We start from the raw sequence: 25,618 nt of genomic DNA, 5'->3' as shown, positions 1-25,618 counted from the left end.
ACTGCTGATTATGTGCTTAAAGCAAAAACACTGAAGCAGTATCTGTAGATGTGCAAAATGTATATTAAGTCTCTTTCAGGCCTGGAAAGTCTGACGTTATGCCATTTCACAAGGTAGATATAACATGAGGAAGCTCAGTTCTAAATTTTTCCTTGTCTGCCAATGACCGTGTTGAATGAATCTGTGGATTTATGCCCCAGTGATTTTAATCCTTCAGATTAAACGAGAGATTGCCAACTGAGGCTGTAGTTAAACTGTCTCAGACAGATTTTATTGCACCTTGGACGTGCTGAAAGTCTGAGCAACATGACGCAGTGTGGAAAGGCAGGAGCTTTCACCGTGGTTTTTTGGTATGTTCCTTCCGCAAGGTTATAAACGTGCAAAGACCTATAGTCCCTCCAAATGCCCGTTTCCTTCACTGTCTTGAGATCAAGACAGGCCGGGAAGCTGCTGTGTTAACATTTCTGCGAGGGAATGGTTGAACTCCCTGACTCCCAAAGGCCCTGATTGCTATCAGCCAGGTCAGCAAGGCTGCAACGGAGGAGGCAGAGGTAGAAGAAGGGCAACGCGCTGCTGCTTCTGGTGACATTTAGCTGTATAGGCTGCTCTGAGGTACTGCTTTGATTATCACACTCAACCTCTATCACGGAAAGAAACGCAGTACGACAGGGATGGTCAGACTCAATTTCCGACGTGTACCAATACTAGGATCTGGATCTGGATGTGGTTTCAGGTGAAAACCAAAAGAAAACTTGGGGCATAACCTTAAGGGTCTGTGTTTCCTGGCCACTTTTAGACGTTTCCAGGCAAGAAACTGGGCTTTTGCAGATCGAATCCTGAGGGCTAATCCTGAAGGCCTGTCTCTTACGGCGGGTTTCTTAGTTCCATGTTTTCCAGAGTGGGAGTTTGCTCTCAAACATACTCGTTTCTTGGTCTCATACCACAGCCCTTTCAGAATCCTGAATTCAGACTTGTGATCTGTTTTGAAAGCAGTTTGGGGGCAATTCTCTGCTTAGTTTTGCTCGGGTAGCCAAAAAGCTAGACCAATAGAGGCTGTAAACAAGGCATTTTTTTCAGGAGGCTGCTTTGAGTCCCCCATGTCCTCCTGCCTGCCTCGAGGTGACACTTCCTTGCCGGGGATGGTGAATGGCTGGGACGTCTGCTTGCCCCGCTGGCGTCCCTAGCTTTTAGCAATCCCTCTCTCAGCACATGGGCTTTCTCCCATACTTGGTTCCCAAATCTGTGATTTTAAAGTTTGGGATCTGCAGTATCTAAGCCTTGTGGCTCTCTAGGAAGGGCTACCAAACTCAGCCTTACTTAGTAGATACTGTCTGTGGAAGGGAGCAGTACAGATACTTTGAACTTGGGAGACAGATCACAGGAGACAGCTGTTCGTATCTATGTAGATGGTTTATGTGCTATTTAACATGACAGCTGAATCCCCTACAAATAAACAGACCTCCTTAGTGCTTTAACCCTCATCCTGCATGAGGAATTTATATGATAGAAAAGCTTGACCTTCTTTTTTTGCTTATATTGCTTTTTTGCAACTCTTGCCAAACCTGGCAGATGCTCATGTTTTGACTATGAGTAGCTACAATTCAAAACTGTCAGTTTTCCTGAAGAATATTATGCTGAAAGCCCCCTACGTTTTGGTGAAAAGTGATCTTGCAGAATACGAATCATCATCAATTTCCCAGGATTAAAATCCTGAGCCTTTGACTTGCTCAAAGCGTTTCTTTTGCCATGGAAGAAGAGACTAAGACTGTCTGAAGGCAGCAAAAATCACCACCACAGCAGCAAGGGATGAATGGAAACAGCCACATTTTTTTGTCTGTATTCCAGGCTAGGGCGTTTTCTTGCAGCTTTTTACAGAAAAGCTCATCCCAAGTATTTGCACTGTTGGAGCAGGTGTCCTCCTAGACTGCTGCCACCGACCCCAAGCAAAGGAAGGGTAGTGGCAGGCTGGCATGGGTGCATGTACCCTCTCACAGGCTAACAAGCCCGGAAGGCGGCAAAAAGCCTGGGATAAAGCCTTGCACCATTCTAGCATGTTTGGAAGCATATCATCTTCTTGTATTTCAAGCTGGAAGACTCTTCTGGAGTCAAAAACTTTTGGAAACATCTTTTTAATCAAAGAAGTAAGATGCAATCTTTAGTTCTTCCCCCTTCTTCCTTCTCCCTGTGAAACCAGTAGGGAAAAACCCACATATTTTTTGCAACTAAATTTAACTGCAATCACATAATGAGCAGGCCCAGAGATTTTTCTTAAAAACAAAGCAGGATTGGCATCTAATGCAATATTTCTTTGTTGTAATCTTACGCATTTTTGTGTGGCCAGAGGAAGAAGTTTGTAAACGAAGAGTCAAATTCAGGTTCCAGTGAAGTCAGGGTGTAAATCCACGGTCACAACAACGGGACCAGACTTTGCACCGAGTCCACTCTACCAAGAGGAAAGAAACTCTTCAGCTCAAAACATGTTTAAAATGGAGATTTAATTGACCCACTGCCAGGGATTCTCTAGGAAATGAGGAGATGTTGATTGTATTTGCAGAAACGTGTCGTAGACCTATATGCTATGGCCTGGATGACATTTACTGCCTTAGGCGAAATCCTGAAACCTTCAAAAGCACTGGGTTTAGCGGGTTGCTTTCAAACTCTGCGCTCGCTTTTCTAACCGTTCACTTTGCTGGGGTTTACCCCCGCACCACTGCGACACGCCACAGGCCCCGACGGGATCCCCCTTAGAGCCAGAGCCGCGCTTCTCACCCACCAGCCCCTTCGCTTTCGGTCGAGGCGGACCTGGGGCCGTGCGGACAGACTCCGCCGGACACACCCCCCCCCCCCCCCCCCCCCCACTCCGCTCCGCCTGGCTGAACGGCAACGCTTTTATTCTCACTTCAACTTTTAAGCGCCGCTTTCATCGGCCGGGAGGCAGCTCTCCGGCCGGAGCACCACCTCCTCCCGCTGCCCCTCCTCGCTTACCGGCCCCCCCCCGCCCCTCGCCGGTGCTCGGCGGAGGCAGGCAAAGGCAGGGGAGGCGGACCCCGTCCCCCGTCCCCCCCCTCGGAGCAGCATTATGGGGGCGGGGGGGGCGGAGCGGCCCCGCTCCCCCGGCGGGGCGCTGCTCTCCGGGGCGGCGGCGGGGGCGGCCGGGGGAAGGCGGGGGCTGGCGTCAGGCGCTGGGCAGCCACTGGCACGGACGCTCCCCCCGCGCCTCGCCTCGCCTCGCCTCGCCTCCCGCGGCGGGGGATAAAGGCGAACGGCCCGGCGCCCCGCGCCGCCGGAGCCGGGAGGCAGCGGGCGGGCGGGCGGGCGGGGGTCGGGGGTCGGGCCGGGCCCCGCCGCGCAGCCCCCTCCATGCGCCTCGCCGGCGGCGCCGGCTCCCCCCGGGCGGCCCCCTCGCCCGGGAACGGCAGCCGGTGGCGGGCGGCGGAGCCCGGCGGCGGCGGCGGCGGCAGCCCCAGCCCCGAGGCGTGGTCGGGGTCGCCCAACGGCAGCCTGGGCGGCTGGGACCCCTTCGGGCGGGACGAGGAGCTGGCGAAGCTGGAGATCGCCGTGCTGGCCGTCACCTTCGCCGTGGCGGTGGTGGGCAACGGCAGCGTGCTGCTGGCCCTGCGGCGCACGCCCCGCAAGGCGTCCCGCATGCACCTCTTCATCCGCCACCTCAGCCTGGCCGACCTGGTGGTGGCCTTCTTCCAGGTGCTGCCCCAGCTCTGCTGGGAGGTGACCCATCGCTTCCACGGCCCCGACGGGCTCTGCCGCGTCGTCAAGCACCTGCAGGTCTTCGGCATGTTCGCCTCGGCGTACATGCTGGTGGCCATGACGGCCGACCGCTACATCGCCGTCTGCCACCCGCTGAAGACGCTGCAGCAGCCCACCAAGCGCTCCTACGGGATGATCGCGGCGGCCTGGGCGCTCAGCCTGCTGCTCAGCACCCCGCAGTACTTCATCTTCTCCCTCAGCGAGGTGGAGCGCGGCTCGCAGGTCTACGACTGCTGGGCCCACTTCATCATGCCCTGGGGGCCCCGCGCCTACGTCACCTGGATCACCGGCGGCATCTTCGTCGCGCCCGTCCTCATCCTCGTCACCTGCTATGGCTTCATCTGCTACCGCATCTGGCGCAACGTCAGGGGCAAGACGCGCCCGGGGCGGGCGACGGGCGGCGGGCGGCGGGCGGGCGGCGGCCCGCGGCGGGGGCTGCTGCTGGCCCCCTGCGTCAGCAGCGTCAAGACCATCTCCCGCGCCAAGATCCGCACCGTCAAGATGACCTTCGTCATCGTCTCGGCCTACGTCGTCTGCTGGGCGCCCTTCTTCACCATCCAGATGTGGTCCGTCTGGGACCAGCGCTTCCCCTGGGTCGGTAGGTGACGGGGAGGCCCCGGCGGGCACCGGGAGGGCTCCCCTGCCTCGGGGTGGTCCCCCGGCCGCGTCGGCTCGCCTTCCCCGGGGCGCTGCGGTGCCGCGGACGGCTCCGGCGGGGCGGGGCGGGCTCCTCGGCCGAGCCCGGGGCGGGGGGGGGGGGCGACGGGGCGCGGACGCCGAGAGCGGGACCGGGGCGCGCCCTCCCGGCGCCCTGGGGCCGAACGGGCCCCTCGCCCCCCACCCCCGGCCACCCCCGCGCCGTTCCCCGTTCCCCCTCGGACGGGGCGGCCCCGGGCAGCTGCGGCGGCGGCGCCGGGCTCGGTCTGCCCCGGGGCAGCCGGAGCGGGGCGGGGGGCGCGGGGGGGCGCCGGGGCTGAGGGGGGGAGCCGGTGGCGGCTGCTGGGGCCCGGCGAGGAGCGGCAGCCGCCGCGCTGCCACCCGGAGGGGAACCGACGGGCGGGCGGCCGCGCTTTGACCCAGCGGCGCTTTCCGCCGTTTGAAGGTGCCGGTTAATAAAACTTCAGCGACGGGCTGCGGTGTTACTACGGCCGGACACGCGTGAGTCTCGAGTCGTGACGGGAGCGGGGGACTCGCTAAGGCTTCTTCCCCCGCTGCCTGGTGGTGGGCTGGAGCGCACCCTGAATCCCGCCTGTCCGTAGGGCGGCCGCCTCTGAGTAGCCCCTCTAGTCAACGATCAGGTTGTCATGAAACAGGGGCAATTTAGTATTTTGGAGGTGGCTGTCCTGCTGTTCGGTCTGGCTGAAAATAATTGGTGAGTTTCAAGGCTGTTAGGTAGGGAGGGGCAGGCAACATAGGAACATATACCCTGTTTCCTCATAATGAGAAAGCAACAGAGCAAAATGTTGGAATTCATGATTTCTTGACTTTTTTTTAATGCCCCCAAAATAGCACTTACTGTAGTGAGAGCACTGATTGCCCCTAATACAGAACTGAAGTTGAGCCTAAAATGCAGGTCCCGACAGGGAAATAAAGGCTCGCAGTAGGCAAATAGATATTTTTTTTTTATTTTTTTTTTTTGCTTCAAAAGAAACACAAACCTAATTGAACAGATGGGTATTTGGTAGGTTTGTCTGAAGAGATTCTTTACATCTATGGAACTGTGTAAGACAGTGATTATACTTCTTTGGAGATTCAATATTTGCAAGGAAAGGTCACTAATAATTGATTAGACTAAATATCTATTTATAATATTTGATAATTTAACTAGTTATTGAAGGTGGAAGACCGTAACTGTTTATGGCATAGTCCTAACTTCCTTTTTTCCCTTAAGTAAAATTTGTTCAATCTCTGAAATCCAGATTTGATTCACAAGCCAGTAGTTACTTGAGCATTCAATACACTTCAGCATGCAAATGACCACAGCAAAATTCAGTATTATTGAAAGCAGTGGGAAATCAGTGGGAATTTTGCCAATGCCTCCCAGGGTAACCAATTTTTAAAACAAAAGTCTGTTCAGTATTTAAAGCATGAGCTTATCAACACTTCGATAAACATCAGTGGAAACGGACTAAAGCTTTATTTTGGATGGATTGCCCCATAACTTCTTCTGTCACAGTCTGCTCAGGCAAATTCCTGTTGACTTCAATGGCAGCCTTACATAAATAAGAACTTTCCTCATTATGTCCTCATTATTCATTTCAAATGCTGCTGCTCAACTTTTACAACTGGAATTATTCAGGAAAATAAATCCAACAGTTAGTGAAGCAATTGACTGAATGGTGCAAATGTTCTTTTGATGATTAAACCGCTTTCTTCCCCCCCCCTCCCCAGATTCCGAAAGCACTGCGACTACCGTCACGGCTCTGTTGGCCAGTCTGAACAGCTGCTGTAACCCGTGGATCTACATGTTCTTCAGCGGGCACCTCCTGCAAGACTGCATACAGAGCTTCCCTTGCTGCCAAAAAATAAAGCAAACGCTGAGTAAAGAAGATTCAAACAGCAACAGCAGGCGACAGACTTCTTTTACCAACAACAGAAGCCCATCCCACAGCCTGAACACCTGGAGAGAGTCGCCCCACTCCAAATCGACCAGCTTCATCCCCATTCCAACCTGAGACAGGCCCCGGGGCGGGCAGGGCTTGCAGAGCGCTTGGGAAGGTTACTGCATAGCATTTTTCGCTGGTGAAAGGCGCCAGCCGTGCTAACAAGGAAGGACTAAGATGGCCGTAAGGCAGAATGTGCCGCGTTGCTTGAGAAGCTATTCTGCAGTGTGTAAATTATTTTCTGAAAGGTATTTAGGACTTGGGCAACTGATCAGGAAGGTGTGACAACAATAAAGCAATTATTTTTCTAAATAGAATTTACTATTTAATTTTTGTCGTTGTTTCTAAAATACTAAGTGCATTGTTTGCTTGTTGTTCAAAGCAGTAAAAATAGTGCAGTTGGCCTGTGTTGAGGTAGCTCCAATCTCTAGTGTTAATGCCTAAAACTTCTCCTGATTGTCCGGTGAAGTCACAGGGAAAGAAGATGATATGAGCAAGATCACAATTTTGGTCTTAATCACAAAAAGAAAAGAGTTGGGAGAATGTCCTAACTGTCCAGGTAAGGAACATGGTTAGACAGGCTCTGAGTTATTGGGAATTTAATTGATCATACTGCTTTATCTTGTAAAGGTCTAGCAAATCTCAGTTAATGAAATTTAACAGCCCCTGTGAAGGAAAGTCCTTCAGTGCTGTCAACGTCTGTGTGTGTATGGTGGGGTTTCATTTTTAGGGTGACATTTCCTCTTCCCTTCACATTAATGGAAGTTATACGGCATATTTTTTGTGTTGTTGCACCTACTTTGATTTGTTTAAACTAATTTTAAAAAATACATTGATAAATAAGTATGATAAGCTGTGACCAGCTCAGCACTGTTACAAACAGATACACTAAGAAAATGCATCCTGACTACCAGAACCACTTGCTTTATGGATAAGAATTGCATCTTTTCTTTTTTCTTCACTAAGATAGCTAGGATAAAGCCACATTTGGTTGTCAAGCAGATAGCCCCATAAATTTGGGACAATGCATCCGTTTGGTAAGTGCTGAAGGATCAGTATATTCCACAACACAGACTTGAGAATCAAACTTACAAGTCTTCTGGGAACTTATAAAAATCGTCAATGTTGTTGTTTTGGGATTTTTTTTTTTGACAGATCATGACAATATAGCTTTTAAAATCGGCAGGAAACTGCAATAAAAAGTCATCACAACACATTTACTAATTATATAGCATTCAAGGTATGCTTGTTCTCACTACAATGCATGCCAAGTCAAGTGTAGTTCCTACGGCCTGTAAATAATCCTGTTATGTCTTTCTGTGGAGTCTGTCTTTTGCCTGTTGGGTTACGAAGCTCCTTGAATAAGTCTTGCTGTCATTTTAAAGTCCCGAGGATTTCTCTGAGAAGTACAGCTACCTGTCTGCTCCGTTTTCTTGAACTCTCTCCGTCCTGAAGTCCAGGCATTCTCCTGGCGCCGTGCAGGACCTCTGATGCAAATCCCAGCTGGCTCGCTAGAGCAGTGGGACGCATGCACGGCTGCGTAACGTCCGTGTTTATGTTTGCAAGGAGGAACCTCAGCAGCAGGTTTCTCTCTTTCCCACCAAAACCAGACAAACAAGATTGCTTTTCTAATTGCTTGAGCAGAGAAAAAGTTGGGGCCACAACTGTGGCTTTCACTGAGGGTGGTGCTAGCCGCATGCCTGTCGCAATAATGGTAGCAGAAATTAATAGAGCTAGATGCAGGATAAGATCACATTCAGCCTGTTGGCCACTCCAGAAGTTCACAGACATATCACTGACTATTCCAGGCAGACTAAGGAAGATTATAGCTCAAAAAAAAAATAGTATTTAAGTTTTCTTATTGCTAAAGAAAATCTTAGCTCTTCTCTCTACATTCCTTGTTATAATTTTCTGTTCTTCAGGAGAGCAATCTGGTCTAATGTGGTGGTGGTGGTCAAACACTAGAACCCAAAGGACATCATGGTGGAATGGCTTATGTTTAACAGACTGTCTTTTTGACCACCTTTAGTACACAGATGTGACTACAGCTCTCACCAGTTCTGGGTGAAGGTTTGTGAACCTGAAGTTATATTTTAGTCCAAAAGAATGTGTGCAGTGGCGTTGGGGGTGTGTGTATTTTTGCACATTGTATGTACTGCGTATATTTTGCAAGTAGGTAATTCAGTTACTGAAATTACAAATGTTTCTAGTAAAGTACACTATCATTTGCCTAGTTTTCTATTTGTGTTACTTTCTTTGTACACAAAATATATATTAAAAAGCAATTAGCTGTACTAAAGAATTTTCTTGTTTGCAGAATTGAATTATTTTTCTGTTACACTTTATAGTCAAACGGAGGAGATAACAAGAAGACAAATGTAGAATAATGTTGCTAATAGGACTAAGCTGGGTAATGACCACTATATAAAAAAAAGTAAACAGACTGAAAATTATAATTTTCCCTTTCTTCCAAATATGTTACAAAATCTAGGCTTACACTTGGGGCTGTCAGCGTAAATATACCCTGTGAGCGTTCTACAGTTTCTGTAATTAAATTGACAACACTATTTAGCAGTATTTGAATACCAGGCATTTTTTTGTAAATACCGAGTTTTGTTTTTTCACAGAACTGTGACATTGGAAGATAGCCCATTTTTTCTAATTCATTTGTGGAGATGCAGGGGTTTTTAACAGCTGCTTTGGGTTATCATGAGGGCACACATACAGAAGGAAGCAAGAAATTGTTAAACCATTGCACATTTAAAACATGGAAACGTGCTCTAATAAACCTGTATATTCGATGAGAAGCATTTTGTTTCTTTCACTTGATTAGATTTTGCAGGGCCAGAAACATATGTGGTGACACTCCATACGTTTTACAAAATGTAAAATTTCTTCATTAATTTTAATGAGTTGCTCCCATGAAAAGCTTTAAGGAGTGAACAAAACTAAAGTGTTTTTCTATTACATATAGTACATGAAGGACAAGTGCAAGGAAGGAACATGCAGTCAGCTTTCCACTATATGCTGCTAGTATTGTTAAAACATGTAACATAGCACTTATTCATGTACTTGAGGGGTTATTTTGATATTTTTGTTTTAATTTGGGGGAACAAAATACTTAGCTTCTGATGGAAAACACGATTGAATGGATGAGCCTTCACTCTGTTATTTGTGCTGGTGTTACTGGAATTGCAGCATTTTAAAGACAATTAGATCGCCAAAGTGGAGCACATGAGATGATACAGAATATGGGAAGGATTTTGTTCTTTTAAATAAGAAACCTAAGTTGCCAAAAAGCTTTTTTTTTCATTCATTTCTTTTTAAATCTGTAGGTAAACATATTCTTGGCTCAGAAAAAAAAAAAAAAAAGAAGGGATTTTTTTTTTCTGTATTACCACATCAAGAGCAAAGTCTACAAGAAGACACAAGTTCATGTGTGCCCAGTCCTGCAAAGACAAAGGTTTTGTCTGCAGCAAATCTCATGGCCAGTTCCAAACTGTCCAGATTGAAGGACCTTATTAGAGTGTATGCATGCTCTTTTCCAACTCGTGCATATGGAAACCAGGGCAGAAGAAGGAAAGCAGTTGCAGAGCTGGATGCCGTCCCAGGGCACGTACCAGTGACCCAGCTTTGGGAAATGAACCCAGGTCTTACAGTAGAGCTAGTGCTGAAATACAGAGTTACTTGCTGCGTAGGGGAAGCTCTTGCAGAGTTGTCCTAGACTGAGTTCCCCACCTACAGAAAGCATTAACTAAATGCAATGTCCTCTTCTAAAAAGTGTCCGCATGAGTCTTAGTTGTACAGTCCCTTCTGTACTGGATGGAAAGAAGTCCCTTCTATACATGGAAGACTGGGGAGGCAGAAAGGAGTTAGAGGGCTTAAACACTAGTTTGGAGTTTTAGTTACTGTTACAAGATAGTTTTCTGTGTTTTTCTTTAGGAATGGGCTTTACTGGAAAATGTAGCACTTGCTACTTGGGTAAAGGAATTCCAGGGTATATAAATGAACAGGTTTCAAGGTCCAGGAAGAAATCAGAGCTGCTCCGCCGGGAACAGTCCTGGATGGTTCAGGTAACAGTCCCTCACACAAAAGTATGTCCAGCTGGTTTTGAAAAAGGCAGAGAACTGTTGAAGGTAATGTAAGTCAGCAAACAACAATCATGACTAGTCCCTGCTGAGCTTCGTTAGAGCCAGCCAGCATGGGTCTGCTTCTCCCAGGATTAGTCCTGCAGAAAGTCCTGGACCGGTACTGTGTTAATGGATTAATACTTGTATCTCTGTTTTGGTACAACTGCTCAGTAATTTGCCATGTCTTAGTATAAACTTGCTTGGAGTAACAATTTACATGCAAATTAGCCTTAGGTCTTCATAAGGACATTTTTAGCTGAATTCCTGACACAGTCCATTGGGTTACTCGATTTCTGAAAAGTAAGGCTGTGAGGCAGCATCAGGAGCACAAAGCTCTCTTCCCAGCTCTACGGTGAGGAGACCCGCAAGTCTAATTCCAAGTGGACCAAGATGTTGTTGGGTACAGATGGACTTTCTTCTAATCAGAGAAGAATCTTTTGCACATTTCCAGTATTTTGCACATTTCCAACCCATTGCCCATTTCCAGTATGTTTTTTTTAAAGGGAGTGGGTGGGAGGGGAGGATTAGGGATGTTGCCCTTTCTCAGTGCTCTGCAAGCAAAGGTTGGTTTTCAGAAAAAAAATGTCAGGATCAGTGGAAGGACATCTACAAATTTCCCACCTCTTCATTGGCTGAGGTTTTTTCCTTTTACTGATGAAGTAAATGCAAGAGTGCCTTCCCTTCTGTTTCATGCCAAAATAAGTCATTCCCAGGAACAGTTCTGAACCACTGTGGTTCATTAAGGGTTTCTGTAAGGTGCTAACACTATTAACAATTGCATAAGCAGGAATTAAGGTCTAATGCTCTCTGACTGCAGAAATAAGGACTATAATTTCATGACTGTCTGTTGTTAAATTGATTGTGCTCCTACTCTGCACTAGGACAAAGTGCTATTGAAATCACAGTCGTCCTTCCGTGGCAGTATTTTATACACTTAGGACTATAACTTTTTATTTTTCCTGCTCAAATGTGGTAGGCCTGTAAGACCTGCTTAACCAGATTTATGAGCTTTACTTCCGTCACTGGTCAAAAAATACAGCCTTACCAGAACTGAAAAAAAAAGAACCCCCATGATTTAGATCCCATTTTAAGTTATGAATGACTTGTTAGGATATGTTTTTTCTGTGTTGTCCCATTTGACATGAATCATTCCAGGCTGTGGCCCTTGAGTTTTCAGTCTAACTCAGAAAAAAAACAAAACCAAAAAACCGAAAACCAGTCACTGAGCCTTAGAACCAGGTTAGGAAAGATTACTCCTGCAGGGCATGAATATCCTGGGCAATGACATCGTATGGACAAAAGTTTACCACAAAAGCCATCCTGCCATTGCTGTTCTTTGTGTTCACCTGCCTCATTCCTCTCCAGCCCAGCTGGCAGGCACAGGTAGGGAGCTACAGCTGCCCCATGTTCACTCTTGTCTATTCCTTCTTACAAAGGCTCAGGCACTGGCAGGACCCTGAGCGATGTGGATTGTATCTCCAAGTGACAGTGGCCGCATATCCAGTACTGGTCAAGATAATTTACTGGTGCCTGAGTTATCTGTCTGTGTAGGGTACGTTACCTGCACAGGGTAATGATGTTTATCTTCCTCTGTAAGTTCTTATAGGACCCATGGATAAGAAGTGCTATGCACGAGTTCAATATTCTTTTTCAAGCAAAGCCCTGGCAATGCAGGCTGTAGGTGGCCCACCAGCTTTTACACCTTTGAAGCAAAACATGACAAAACTGGCATTACAAACTTCTTGGCTCTCCAGGGAATGAAGCCCATTCTGGAAGATAAGGAATAGGTAATTAGAGACTGGCACATTAATCAGTAATCAGTAGCTGCCCCAGCCTCTTCCACCACTACTGCTGTGATTGCTCCTGCCATAGTCCCTCCTGTCCCTGGTAATGATGAGTGCAGCAAGAATGAGGACAGGGACCACAGGAGCAGCAGAAGACAGGGTTGTCATTAAAACGCATTCATTTCAAACTCCTTTTGGAGAGAGGAATGTGGATACTATCAAATAAAAAAGACACAGTGAATATTGGGAGAGAGGTGAACTGGTGACTCAGAGAGCAAATAAAACATGTATTAGCCCAAAGATGTTTTGAGAGTATCAAGATGCTTTCCATTTTTGCAACTGTAAGATATGTTTTATATATCTAGAAAAGGAACCCCTTGTCTCCTGGAACTGTAGCTACATGAAGCTCCTTACAAATCTAGTAAGTATTTCTGCTGAGATGGCTAGCTACAAGGCTATATCTAAAAAAGGACAACGATTTCCTCAAGTTAAGCAGTCAACATGTGACTTGTAGGGTCTTGGCCTCCACAATACAGACATGTCCTGTGGGAAATGTGGGCAGCCACAGAGCTTTCAGGGAGGAGAAAGGAAGAAGCCTAAATACCAATCCCCTTTTTGGAAAGAGGTGACAAAGTCAGGATATAGATGTCGTAATAGATGCCTAAATCTTCAAGCTAAAGGCAACAGTCTTCCTGGTATTTTAGAAAGCTTTTGGTTGAAGATGTTGTGGAGGTGAGGAGCAGTGGATGAAGAACCTGAAGGATTGGGAGGCATTTAACATTGCAGCACTCTTATCAAAAGGAGAAACTTGCTTAGGCACTGCTCAAATGTTTTTCTAAGTCAGAATAGTAACTGTACAAAACAGTGGCAAAAGTAATAAAAAACTAGATAGCAAATGCTCTCTCCTGGCTCACTGTAAAGCAGGCAGACATCTGCAAACTGGGGTAGGCACAGATAAATGCATCCTCTGAAATACTGCAGGGGTTGGTCACCTCAGAGGAAACCACCGATAACGATTTACTCTGTTGTTGGCTGAGATCAGAAAAACAAGGAAATCAAATCATCAGACTAATTTGCCATGCACTTAATCTGAGTAATTCTCTTCCAGAGATGGAGCAAGCATTATTAATTAGCCACCATAATATTTTCTAAACGTGACATTTCAGTGTTTCCATGGAAGCAAAGGAAGTCTTCCAGGTGTTACACAAAACACTAGAGCTAAGGATTGAGTTCAGTAGGACACTTGGGCATTTGTATGGATTTCTGGAGTCCCATTATCTCCAGTACTCCAAACACTGTGAGGGCAGTCAGGGCAATAAAGAAATATATGCCGTAAATAATAAACAAAAGTAAAAGATACATTTGTGTGTCTGTACATAATCTCATTTCCCAAACAAAATTGTACTTGTCTTTTTCAAAAGAAATAAGGAGGGATTTGGTTATGTATCTCTGATAACCTAGTTCACCATGAAGCTGATATTCAGCGGCTCAAAAATCCTAAGTTCTGTTATATGGTTACAGATGCTCTTTATTAAATTGATAGGTTTGAAGCTTATCAGTTAGCAACATGTTATTAAATTGAATAGAAGCTGGCAAAAGGAGGCGAGAGCTCTGCCTTTGTTCTCTTTTTTGGTTTGTTTTGCATCTAGTATTGCAATTCCCCTGAAAAGCTATATTTTAAATATGCAGTACTGGAGATGAGATGATCCAAAATGCCTGCTCCTCTGTCTCACAGAGATCGTGGTGTGAGGCATAGTGTGATTAGACAACAGATTCTCATTTCTTCCCAAATTTTTGACCCAAGTGCCTCAATATAGGACAATCAAAACTGGAGGACACAAAGGTGGAATTCATCTGCGTGAATGTACCTACAGTGCAGGTGTAGGTAACCTAAGCAAGAGTGATTATTTTTGTAGCCAAGGCAGAGCAAGTCATCATATAGAGGATGCCAACATCTGATCAGAAGGATGCTGCCCTTATCTCCATTGATATATGGACCAGAAGGCTATTTATTCACTGACTGTAATGGCAGGTAGACAACTAGCTCTAATTGGTACACCTGTACTGCAGATAGATGTCTACAGGTGCTATTGGTTTTATTGTCAGATCTCAGTAGACACTTCCACGTTACTAGTTCAGGATTTTACTTTATTTTGGGGCAGCTACAAAATGTTACCATCTGAGAGCATCATATTAATTTGAATGGAGCTGATGATGCTATGCCAAGAGCTAACAAAGGGTGGCTCATATTGCAAAGGTTCTGCTAGCTGGGTGCCTTTGTTAGTCACCTCACAGGAAAGACCAAAACCAAAATGAGCCTAGAGATCAATTTACCTCCTCACACCCAGATGACATCTCTGGCCTTACAAAGAGGGAATGATCTCTACATCTAATCTCTCCATGTGTCCCATCTGTGCATGATGAACCTTTTCAGGCTTCATCTCCTTTGTGTTTAAAGGTGGATTTGCGAGAAAATCCTTAATTAGGCAGAACTCTCAAGATACTCGGATAATACAGTCCTAAGGGTCAATGTACAACATAGAAAGTTACATCTTATTACACAGAGAGTTAGGAGTAGAGAAAAACGCCAGGATAATACCTAAAATTCTTGGTAACATTGTGTGGAGAAAAAAGCAATAACAAAGAAAGCAAGAGTGGCATGTTAGGTATCTCTGCCACATACAACACGTGAAGTCCTGCTTTCCTAAGAAACTGCACAATTATAAAAACTTTGAGACTATAGTAACTGTAAAATTATTTGCACCTGAAGCCATCAATGACTGTTTTCAACATGAGCAGAAGCACTGTAAGAAAAAAGAAAGCAATGATTTTGGTCAATAACTTTCCCTCCCAAGTGTTTTAATGAAAAGTGAAAGCGACGTAATGGTTTAAAGGAAAAAACAGATCTGACTGCTTTGATGAAAAGTGTCTTTTTTCCACCAAAGATGTCAGGTACACGTAAAATACAAGCCCACATACCCTGTGGTCTGTGGGGAGGCCAGGGGCATCTCTGGCTTCCCCAGTGCATTTCCTGAGTGTAGGGAAAACAGGGAGCATGAACCAGCCGCCCCAGAAGCCTCCTCAGCACACTCCAGCTCCTGCTGGGAAGACGCTCTGGTTTGACAGTATTAACTCTGCATGTACCAACATGATTTGAGTTCCTGAGTGTACCTTCCAATTACAGTTTTTAAACCTTCTGAAGACAAGGATAAAAGCTTGCGCAGAGACTCGCTGGGACACTTGCCCTTGGTGTCCTTCTCCATGGACCCAGAAGGAGGGTACAATCAGGGGTTACCTGCACTGCTGCTGGGCTGGCAGCAGGGCACAGCACCCATGCTTTCCTGCACCCCTCCAGCTCCAGGTTAGCAGGCTCTGGGAAAAAACAGGCAGGCTGTCTCCCCACCCTGGGAGTATGCTGGAGGATGTTCACCAACGTACATAACCATCCTTCCTTGCCTCTGTGTGGGCCTGGAGAGAATCTCTTTTCGGAGACAAGTGGTTAAAATCCTCTTCCACTCTGCTAGATGGGATGAGACCATTTCCAAAAATAGGGGCTGAACCTCCTCAACTATGAGAAGACAGATCATGGAGGGATAGATATATAAAGCAGAAAAATGTCTTGGAGATGGGAACTAACTGGAGTTTCTTTCTGTTGGTTTTTTTGTTGTTTTTTTTTTTTTTTTTTTCATAGCACATGGGGTAGCCGAGACTCCTTTCAGTGAGCTTGTTAGCAGGAGCTGGGAAATACAGCTGCAGTAGGTCTGTCTCTTTATGTCTTGTGTTTTATGGGGGACTAACATTTTTTCTGGTTCGAAACATAGCACTAACACATCTCAGTCTTGCTGCACTCTGTGCTTGACCCGGCACTATGATACTACCACCACTTTCTCACATTAAGAGGTGAATAAAAATGAGTCAGTATATCTACATGTATTTTGACGCTAGCCTTTTTTTACCAGCTCTAATCACGACAGTTTCAATGTAAGATTTTAAAGCACCATTTTCTGATGATAGAGGATTATCATAGAAAAATTTGTTAAGACAAGAATATAAACCATTTATTTATTAATATTCTCCTTCAGTGTTAATGGTTTATGACTAACCACGTCTTAATGGTCTGGTTGCTTTTTCCTTTATTTGGATGTCTCCAACTTGATCTGGGAGTATAGTTTCCAGCAGGTTTGGAAATGTTCCTCCAATAAAACTGCAAGATAAAATTGCTGGTGTTTTAGCTGGTATGAACCCTCAAACTCAGATGCCTGCTTTCATTTCAGTGAAAAAAACATAGCAAACCAACATATTGCTAATTAGCAGAAACACTGATAACATATGCCAAACTTTTGGATTAATCAGTTATAAAACATAAATATTTTAAAACACATTTTCTTCAGACTCTTGTGTTTTATAGACATTACATGACAGAAAGAGGCTGCTTATTTTGCAAAACTGAATTCATCTGAAATGAAAAGCATTTGAAACCATTCGGTCTTTGTCTTTTTATTAATCTTCTTAACTTGAAGTTCTTTTCTGTCTTGCAATCACATACTAAGCATGACAGAATACTTCCATCTTGTTCCAGAAATATTTTCCAAGCATAATACAATGATCTTTATGCTTATCTGCCCTGTAAATCACAGAATCTGTGCATATTGGAGATAGCAATTATAAGAATTAAGCCATGCAAACACACCTTCAATTAGTTTACTTTTGATCTTTTGTGTAACTATGCTTGTCACCAGAAAGGATTCATCTCTTCATTTCAGTGCTTTTCAGTGAAAGCATTTGCACAAAGAAGGAAGGTCGCTCACAAGACAGACCCAGCTCTGCCGTCTCTCGTAGGCAGCCTTGTCTGCCTTCACTCTGTGTCTCAAATGTTATGTGCAATGAGGCAACAGCAATGAAGGGATGAGAAATCACAAACACTCTTTGTCACAAAAGGAAATGGCTGCAATTCTGTCACATTAATAGTGGGAGAAGAAACATTTGAAACAGAAATAACGCCAGCCCTGACACTTCTGCATGACCCAAAGGACTAGAGAAGACCAGCGCACCGCTCTGCCCTGCAGCAGGCTGTGTGCGAGGAGCCAGCCCTACTGTTCCTGGCTTCTCAGTCTATGCTATTTTGATTTCAGGCAGCTTGTGTACCTCTGGAGAGCAATACTGACCCGCTAAAGCCAAGGCTTGATGTAGCAGTGTGCTAGGCTCCCAGGATGGGCACCTGCACCCCTGTGGGCAGGCTGTCCCAGGCAGTTCATGGCTGTTGCTGCTCTGCTGGCAGTGTGGCAGTCCTGAGAGGAGCTGGCTTTCATCCTCTCTGCAGCCACCCTCTCGAGGATGGCAGGCTGCTGGTGGAGCACCCACTGGCTCCTCTTTGCCAGAGCAAACCAGCCCACTCCCTCAGCTGCTTCTCACACCACTTGAGTGCCTTGGCAAGCCTGCCACCGGACCCCTTCCGGTTCCTCCACATCCCTCTTGAGCAGGGGCCCCACAACGGGACACCATTCCAGCTCTGTCCCTGCCTGCAGCAAGCAGAGCTTGAGCTGCAGACCACTCTTCCTAATGTAGCCCAGTTCCCAATTTCGGCTCATTCCCAGTCAGAGTGTGGTGTTGGCTCATGTTTGCCTGGGCATCCCCTGTATGCACAGGTCCTTTCGACAGGGCTGACCACCCCAGGCAGCATTTGGCACCTCTCCCTCTTGAACTTGCCTTCTCCCTGCCAGGCTCATGGCAGCCCCCTTCCCTTCCCCAGCAGGTTTAGGTAGCTGTGATGGCATTTCCCAGAGCCACATGGCCCACAGCCACAGCTGAAAGTGTCCCCACCAACACTGCTCTCCCACCAAAGACCTTTGTCTGCTCCACAGTCACGCTGAGGCACAACCCAACAAGTGGACAGGACTGAAGGAGGGCTTCCTTGGCACACTTCTGTCCTTTCCCCAGTGTTGGGACATCCATGCTCTCCCACAGGATTGTCACCTGTCCTGCTTGGAGGCAGGGGGAAGGGTAAAGGGCTGCTCACCCTCAGAGCAGCAGACATGGCCATGCCATAGCTTGGGGTGATGGGACAAGGAGCATGGGGAAGGTCGCCTCGTGCAGAGGTTCACCATGAAAGTGCTGCTGCTCAGCTCTGTTTCTACTTGGTGCCTTCAGCATTTGCAGGTCAGGGTGTAAGTAAGGACATTGCTGGGGCTACTAGGCAAGACCAGAGATTTTGCAAGCAGATGATCTGCTTTTCTGGCTTTCTCTGTGTCAGTAAAAAAAACCCAAACGGATCAGATATCTCTCTCCAGCCCTAACCCCTGAGGCATGGTGAAGTTCATAGCTGGGAGGGGGTGACACCAAGCCAGTGCTCAGCCCAAAGATGTTTCTCAGTGCAGGCTCCCCCCTCGTCCTTGCCCCACTAAGGGGTGCTCAACATGAATAGCTAGGGCATGTAAAAGGGTGTTACAGCACTGGGAGGGAAAGTAAGTCCTTGCCAGAGATGTGCAGGGAGTCTGTGGCTGTGATGGAAACCAAACCAGTGCTTTAGCTGTCAGACAATCTCCTCTCCAGGGAGCTAACCTATTGCTGTGAGAGAAAATGTCCAAGAAGCTACAAATAAGCACTGAAGGATATTCTTAATGTTTTTCCCCAGAGGTTGGTAATTTTATTTTTTATAAAATGCTGGCACTTTGAGGATAAAATTGTCTTTCTTCTGTGGTTTTCACTCTCAGGGGTAAGTAAAACTTCAGTTTTGACAAAGAATTAAAGGGATGTGATATGTGCGCTGTTTTCATTTGTTCTCAGAGCTGTTCTCAAATGAGTGTCATTTGAAGTGATGCAGTAGGTAAATATATAACTAGCAGGCCAAAGGACTTTCCAGTCTATTGTGTACCTACAGCAAGGACAGCATGAAAATTCATGCTTACCCACTGACACCTCACACTTGTTACAAAGCTGTGGCAGTGGTACAAATCACAGCCTTCCTGATAGGGGCTTCTCTGTTTCCAATTTGATTGCCTCAGTGCTCTTTTAAAGATGTTTTAAGAATCTTTTAAAGAATGCTCTTTGTATGTTACTTTTCACTGTACTTATTCTTTTAGTCAGGCCAGCTTAAGAACTGAATGAGTATACAGCCAAGTGCAGCATTTCACTTACTGGTTCCAACGTGATGCATTTTTACAAGCCTTTGCTCAGCTGTAGCTGTGAATTAATCACTGAATTTCAGTGCTTTCTTCAGCCATCTGAATCCAGGTGTGGTTTTATATGACCTTTTGTTTACCTTACATTTAATGGGAGGGTCATTTCCCTACCTAAACCCTGTATGTCAGGCCTATATCCTGTACATCGGCCTCTTCCTGAAGGATGTTCCAAAAACAGTAAATCAGTCTCACATGGTCTTCTGTATTAAATCAATTGGGGATTAAAGAAAAGAGAAAATATGAGACATTCAAGGGTCATGGAAATGCTCCTTGCTTCCTACTGATGAGTGTCGGGAAGTTTGCTGAGGATGTCTCTTTTGGAGTGAAATTTGTGGCCACGCAGAGCACAGTCCCTTCACCAGCCAGGGTCCATCAGGTCACATCGGCACGAAACAATGGGGTGACACGCTGCAACCAGCAACTGGCTGCACTCCTGGACATGACATAGCACCGTTAGTGCAATACTGCAATCAAGCAGATTTGTAGAGATTTGTAACAGAAATATTAAGATTGATGTGAGTTAATTATGAATTGAAATGTTTGTATGAAAGCTGCAGATGAAACGGTAGAACAAAGTTTAGAAGGAGAGGTAAGATTAATAGCTCTATGTGTATGATTTCATTCAAAGGAAGAGGAGGAACAAACTGACCCTAAGATAAGGTGACAAGAATATGAAGAACAGGACTGGAGCCATAAAATAACCAGATAAGGAAAGCAAGACTTATGAGGGCTGAGTCGACATACTGAGGCAAAAGATCCCAAACAGCATTCGCTTCTAAAGGGCACAAAAGCAAACCCACAGCAGCGCCTCATTGCTAGCCCTGGATGTACATGTCTTAGTGCTTCTGAGCACATGGATGAAATCATGTGAATGGGTAAAAAACACCTTGGAGATTTTGTAAATTAAAATCATCTTTCCCTCCTACTGTGAATTTTGTTATAGTAATTTGCTACAAATTGGCCTTGCTGCAACGCAGGAGGAAAAAGCACAGCAAAGCACTCAACGACACAGTAATTCAGCTTTCAGAAGGATCTCCCTCTGGGCCTACATCACACATGAGGATACAGCAAGTTGACAGGCGTCACCTCAAGGGTCTGGGCACTATATCCCAATGAGTTTGGTACCTGTGATCTGAAATATTTGAAATAAGGTTTAAAAGACTTTTGGACAGTATCTGAATTTTGTGCTGGTTCACTGAGTATTAAGGGTAATGAAAACATACTAATGTCAAAACAGGAACAGATGCACCATACCCAATCTCACACAAAAACCAGGAACAGAAACATTTTAGACTTGAGAAATAACAAAGACACATTGTCATCAGCCTTTCTAGTAACCTGCAACTGTTCTGTGTTAAATTTAATTCAATCCAGCTGACACACAGGCCAAATTCTGATTTTGCATATATGTGTTCTAATTTTGCTGAGACCTGGAATGATTTTGGTCCCTTAGCTCCCAATTTTAGGCTTTCCTTAATTTATAATCAAACTGGAAATGTTAGCAAGTAATCTTTTAAATTACATCAACTGCAGAATTAAAGTTACCAAAAAGAGAAGAATGGGGGGACAAGGAAGAGTTGGGGCAGGAAGATTTTGGGCCATGTGCCTTACCAATAAACCCCTACAAAGGAAGAAAGCTCAGAGGAGATGGCCAAGGGTGATGTAACCGTGAAGCTCAGGGAATAATGTAGGATGTGACTGACCACAGCTGTTGCAAAGAACTTGGATTCTTGGCAACAGGACTCCTTTGCAAGGGAGGGTGGCCTTTGCTTTAGACAAACAGCTATCAACAGTTGAGTGGATCAACTGGTAGTGTAAATGTGTCTCCCTGAGTTCATTAAAAGAGTGTGAATGTCTCCCTGAGTTAGCCAGAAGAGCATGGTGGGAGTGAATATGTGCATCAGCACAACACAGTATAAAACTAGACAACTAACAAAAGTATTTTGAAGAGAACAACGGGCTTGAGTTAGCTTCAACCCATGTATTCCTTCCCAGCGGCTGGGGATGCCCAACATTGTGACAGTGAGCATATTATAGAGACTGGTAATGGAAATCACATTGGTATTTCGATTAAACTGTCCATTGCAATTGATCTATATATATATATATATATTTTGCTAAGTGTAACTTACACTGGTATTGTGATTTCAATATACTTTGTATCACTTTGCTAAATCAGAAATCTCACATAATATCAACTATCTTTAAATATGTAAATTTGATATTAAACATTACACCCTCCACATGTGGAATATCTAAAAGAACCTGGTCAGCAAGTATTGGACTCTAACAGGCCATTCTTGTCTTCTTCCAGTACTGGGTTGCCCTGGGCATGCTGCTGATCTCTGAGTAAGTGGTAAGAAACAGTGTTAGCTTGCCAAAGCTGCAGCTACTTTGTTGTGAATGCAATCCTGCACCGTCCTCTGTCCCAATAATCCTTGTGCATGGACCAAGTCAGAGAAATCATCATGTGCTTGCTAATGCATATGATGTGACTTATAAAGGGGGGGGGGGGGGGGGGGGGTTGCCTTTGTAATATTTCTTTGCAGTACAAGAACAACAACAACAACAACAATACTACAATAAAATATTTAGTGCTTCTCTTTTGAAATTGATGACACTTAATGTTTGGGCTCCTGGGAAATCCTGGGACAGTGTATTTGGAGATGCCTACTTCCTAAATTTTTTTGGTTACTTTGAAAATTCCCTCTCATGAGTACACTAAAAACAATTCTTTTGTTAAAAGTTTACTGGAATACAATCAAACCCTTGCTCCCAGGTTTTTCTCCAAATCCAAAGGTTAGTGTCCCTTTTAAATTGATGACAGAGATGGAGTGCTGCATAACTTTGTCTGATACAATAGCACAGCTCATTGCATGCTGTTCATTGTAGTATTCCTTAGGTGAGGAGATAGTTTTGCATGTCTTATCCTGCACATTTCAGAACAAGAGAGATCAAAATAACATTTATTTCTTCAAAGACCATAGAAGAGGTCTATATACCTCTCAGAATATATAGTATTTCATTTTTTATTCTTAGCATGCACTGCAATAAACATCATGCACCAAAGTGTTATGATTGAGTTTTTCAGTTCCTGTGCTGAGGAGTGTGACTCCCATAACCTCATGGAGTATTAAAAGGATCTGCCAGTGGAAGGCATAGAGGCTGTTTTCCTCTGACTGTGACTCCTTTATAACCAATTCCCTTTTCAGTGGGGATAAATTACAGAGAAAATACTATTTTGAATACTGTTTTCATAAAACCTCTCAGTCCTTCTACCTCTGGGCCAAATTATGACTCCCAATTACACTATATCTTTGCAATATCAATAAAGTCAGTGGTCTTTTCCATTCCATTTTTCTCTTTAGTTTAAGATGTAAAAACGGGGATAAAAATTGCTGAATTTAATCAGGTTTTTGTATGCATGAATCTAAGGGTAGACTTTTCTTTCTTACATTTTTAAAGAGTGAGTTTCCTTTAGAAATAGCAATCCAGTAGTCCCAGCTGAACCAGCACTGTTTGACAAATTACAAATGCCATGAAAGCAAATCATAATCCACTAGGGAACTCCCCTCTCCTCCCTGCTGTAAGGATATTTATAGCTAGAAATAAAAAATGCATACACAAAAAGAAGATATAAATGGCAAATTATAAACAAGTGCTTATGAATTGAAAGTCAGTAGAAATTTTTAGATGACCCCAAATGATTTCCCAGTTTTTAAAAGAACGCTCTGTCCACTTCATGACTTGACCAAGGTAATACAAAATAAAGAGCGAGAGGCAAGTGCTCTTATGGCACTTGTCAAAAACTGGGAAAAGAATGTGTGTGAACTTTTAGGGAGTTTTGCTATTAAGAATTAATATCTCTTAGTTAAAATAAGTCAGTCATGGAGGGGTGGTAGAAATTTATGGCCTACAGATATCTGCCTGGGAGGGATGCAAGTAGGAAATGGGCTGCAAGTCACTTAACTGCTGGTACAGAAAACACTGTAAAACATTTAAATTAGTGACATCTATGCTCTCATGCTGTTTTTTGTTAACAAGGATAAATAGATACTCCCTGCGCTGTTTGTAGTGTCTAGTGGCAATATGAACCAGGGACCCATCTGTCTTGCAATATCTGACAAGTTTTAGATGCCCTGCGAAGGCTCAGAAGTAGACATTTGTCTACATGGGGAAACTGCAATAGTTAGTGTAAAATCTTTAGACTTACAAAGATTTAAATATTTAACAGCTAAGCGCTTGATTCCGAGATCAGTCCCTTACTATAAGATAGGTAGTGCAGGAGAAAAGAAAAGCTCAATGGTCAGATTGCCTCCTCCTGTCCTGAGCCACTAGTGACATGGAAATGGAAAGCAGAAGGAAGGGAAGCAGAGGCATTTGTTAGTGCAGCAGTACAGGCAAAGGGAAGGGCAGCCTTGAAAGAGCACTGATTGCCCCTGTACCAGGTGTGTCAAATATTGGGGTGAACTGAGCTTCTACCCAGTGAGTGCAGCGCTACCCAGGGCACAGGGTCAGCGTGACAGCAAATGTTTTTACACTGTGCTCCGAAACGAATAGAGTCTGTTACATGTGGTTTAAGGGCACATTACAGAAATCAGTGCAATTTCTTGGTGCTGTACAGCACTGAGCTGAGGACTAAATGGTGGGCAGTGCTGTGCAGCATAGGCTACAGGCCTGCCAGCAGGACTAGGGTGTGTAGGGACTGATCCGCTGCCTCCCGAGGATCTCAGGCTCTGGGGATGCTTCTGCCAGCCCTAGTCCTAGTATGAAACTTCATTTCTCCACTAGCTTCTGCCTCCTACAGTGCTGGATCCTCGTGCAGTACCAAAACATTTGAGGCATCGGCTAGTGGGAGAGAGCTGGTTATGTCCTCTTTGGGTTTTCTTCAGCAAAACTGGGTCTTCTTTGCAAGGGATAGCATTCACCAGCAAATGACTAGGGATACAGGTGTCACAGAGCAAGTCACTGGGAAGCAGTGAAGATCTTCTGAGAATTACCTGCTCTGTTCGCTATTGGCACACCAGCTATGGGTGCATCAAATGTTTAAGGGCTGGAGATATGTACAGGTGTGAAAGGCGGGGTGGGGGTGGGGGGTGGGGGGTGGAAATCCCACATGCCAGTGCTTTGCAACAGCAGGTTGTGTGGCTGCTGGCTCACTGCAGAGGTAAGTGAAAGCTACGTGGTCCCTGGTTAACAGAAGCAGTCTTTGGGCTATGAGATAAAGTTCTTTTCAGGATCCTTACATCAGTGAAGACCCTTGAGGGAATAAGCCCATCCAAATCAGTGTGAGCCTTCAAGAGGAATTCATCTACTTTTGAAGCTGGAGATCTAAGCAAACCTAAAAGCCCTGCTCTTTCTGGCTCACTGCTGTATTTATTTTTCTCTTTTTCAGTTGGGTTTGCCTTTTAATGTAAATATTAAATTAACTGACTCTCCCTAATTTCTTGGGTCATTACTGGTAATAGGAAGATGACTACAGCACAAACATGAACTTTGTAAACTCTCACCATGAGCTCTCCCTCTACTCTTCACCCTAGGAACAATTCATCTCTGACTTATGAGTACAGTTCTCAGCAGACAGCTAATCTGTTCTATAAACAAACTGATTTCTATTCCCTTGGGAAAAAACCCAGCAAATAAATGTGTAATCTATGAAATCAATGTTCCAATCCAAAGGAGAAGCAAACAGCCAACACTCGGCATCTGGGTTGGTTTTCTTTACTTTTATGCCCTCTTGATGACATCTCTGCAAATCATCAGTTGTTTCAAGGAAATGCCACACCCCATTTTTTTCCCCATGAAGGAGAATGAAACAGTTAAATGTGCTGTTTGAGAATCCAGGAGAGTTACAGGTCATCTAAAGGCTGCATTTATATCTATTCTAGTCAGTGGGAATGTTGGAAAGGAGCAAGAAAAGTACATGAATGGTACTTTTCACATAAATAAAAGCCATGATTTAGTCCTACTGTATGAAAGCCAGTAGAATAATTATTTTATCAATGACTACAGCAAACAAAGTCTCCTGCCCTGAAGTCCTCCCTAGCTACAAGGACTTGTACATCCTATTTTGATCTGGGACCTGGAATTCCTCCTCACATTGTGCCACCTGCCTAAGGACTATAAACTGGTATTTAGTGGAGCCCTTTATAGGTGAG

The 25,618-nt window shown here is 45.0% G+C and overlaps 1 protein-coding gene across 1 annotated transcript; it reads left to right on the top strand.

The window, feature by feature from the left end:
• Window positions 1–3,360: 3,360 nt before the first annotated feature.
• Window positions 3,361–8,670, top strand: AVPR1A (arginine vasopressin receptor 1A). Its single transcript, XM_049813860.1, has 2 exons — window positions 3,361–4,363; window positions 6,157–8,670. The coding sequence occupies exons 1-2, from the start codon at window positions 3,361–3,363 to the stop codon at window positions 6,438–6,440; spliced, it is 1,287 nt and encodes a 428-aa protein (XP_049669817.1). The 3' UTR covers window positions 6,441–8,670.
• Window positions 8,671–25,618: the final 16,948 nt, after the last annotated feature.

The sequence above is a fragment of the Accipiter gentilis genome, chromosome 11, assembly GCF_929443795.1.
Source record: "Accipiter gentilis chromosome 11, bAccGen1.1, whole genome shotgun sequence".
In the NCBI taxonomy this organism is placed as follows: Eukaryota; Metazoa; Chordata; class Aves; order Accipitriformes; family Accipitridae; genus Astur; species Astur gentilis.
This window is presented reverse-complemented; position numbering and strand designations above follow the sequence as displayed.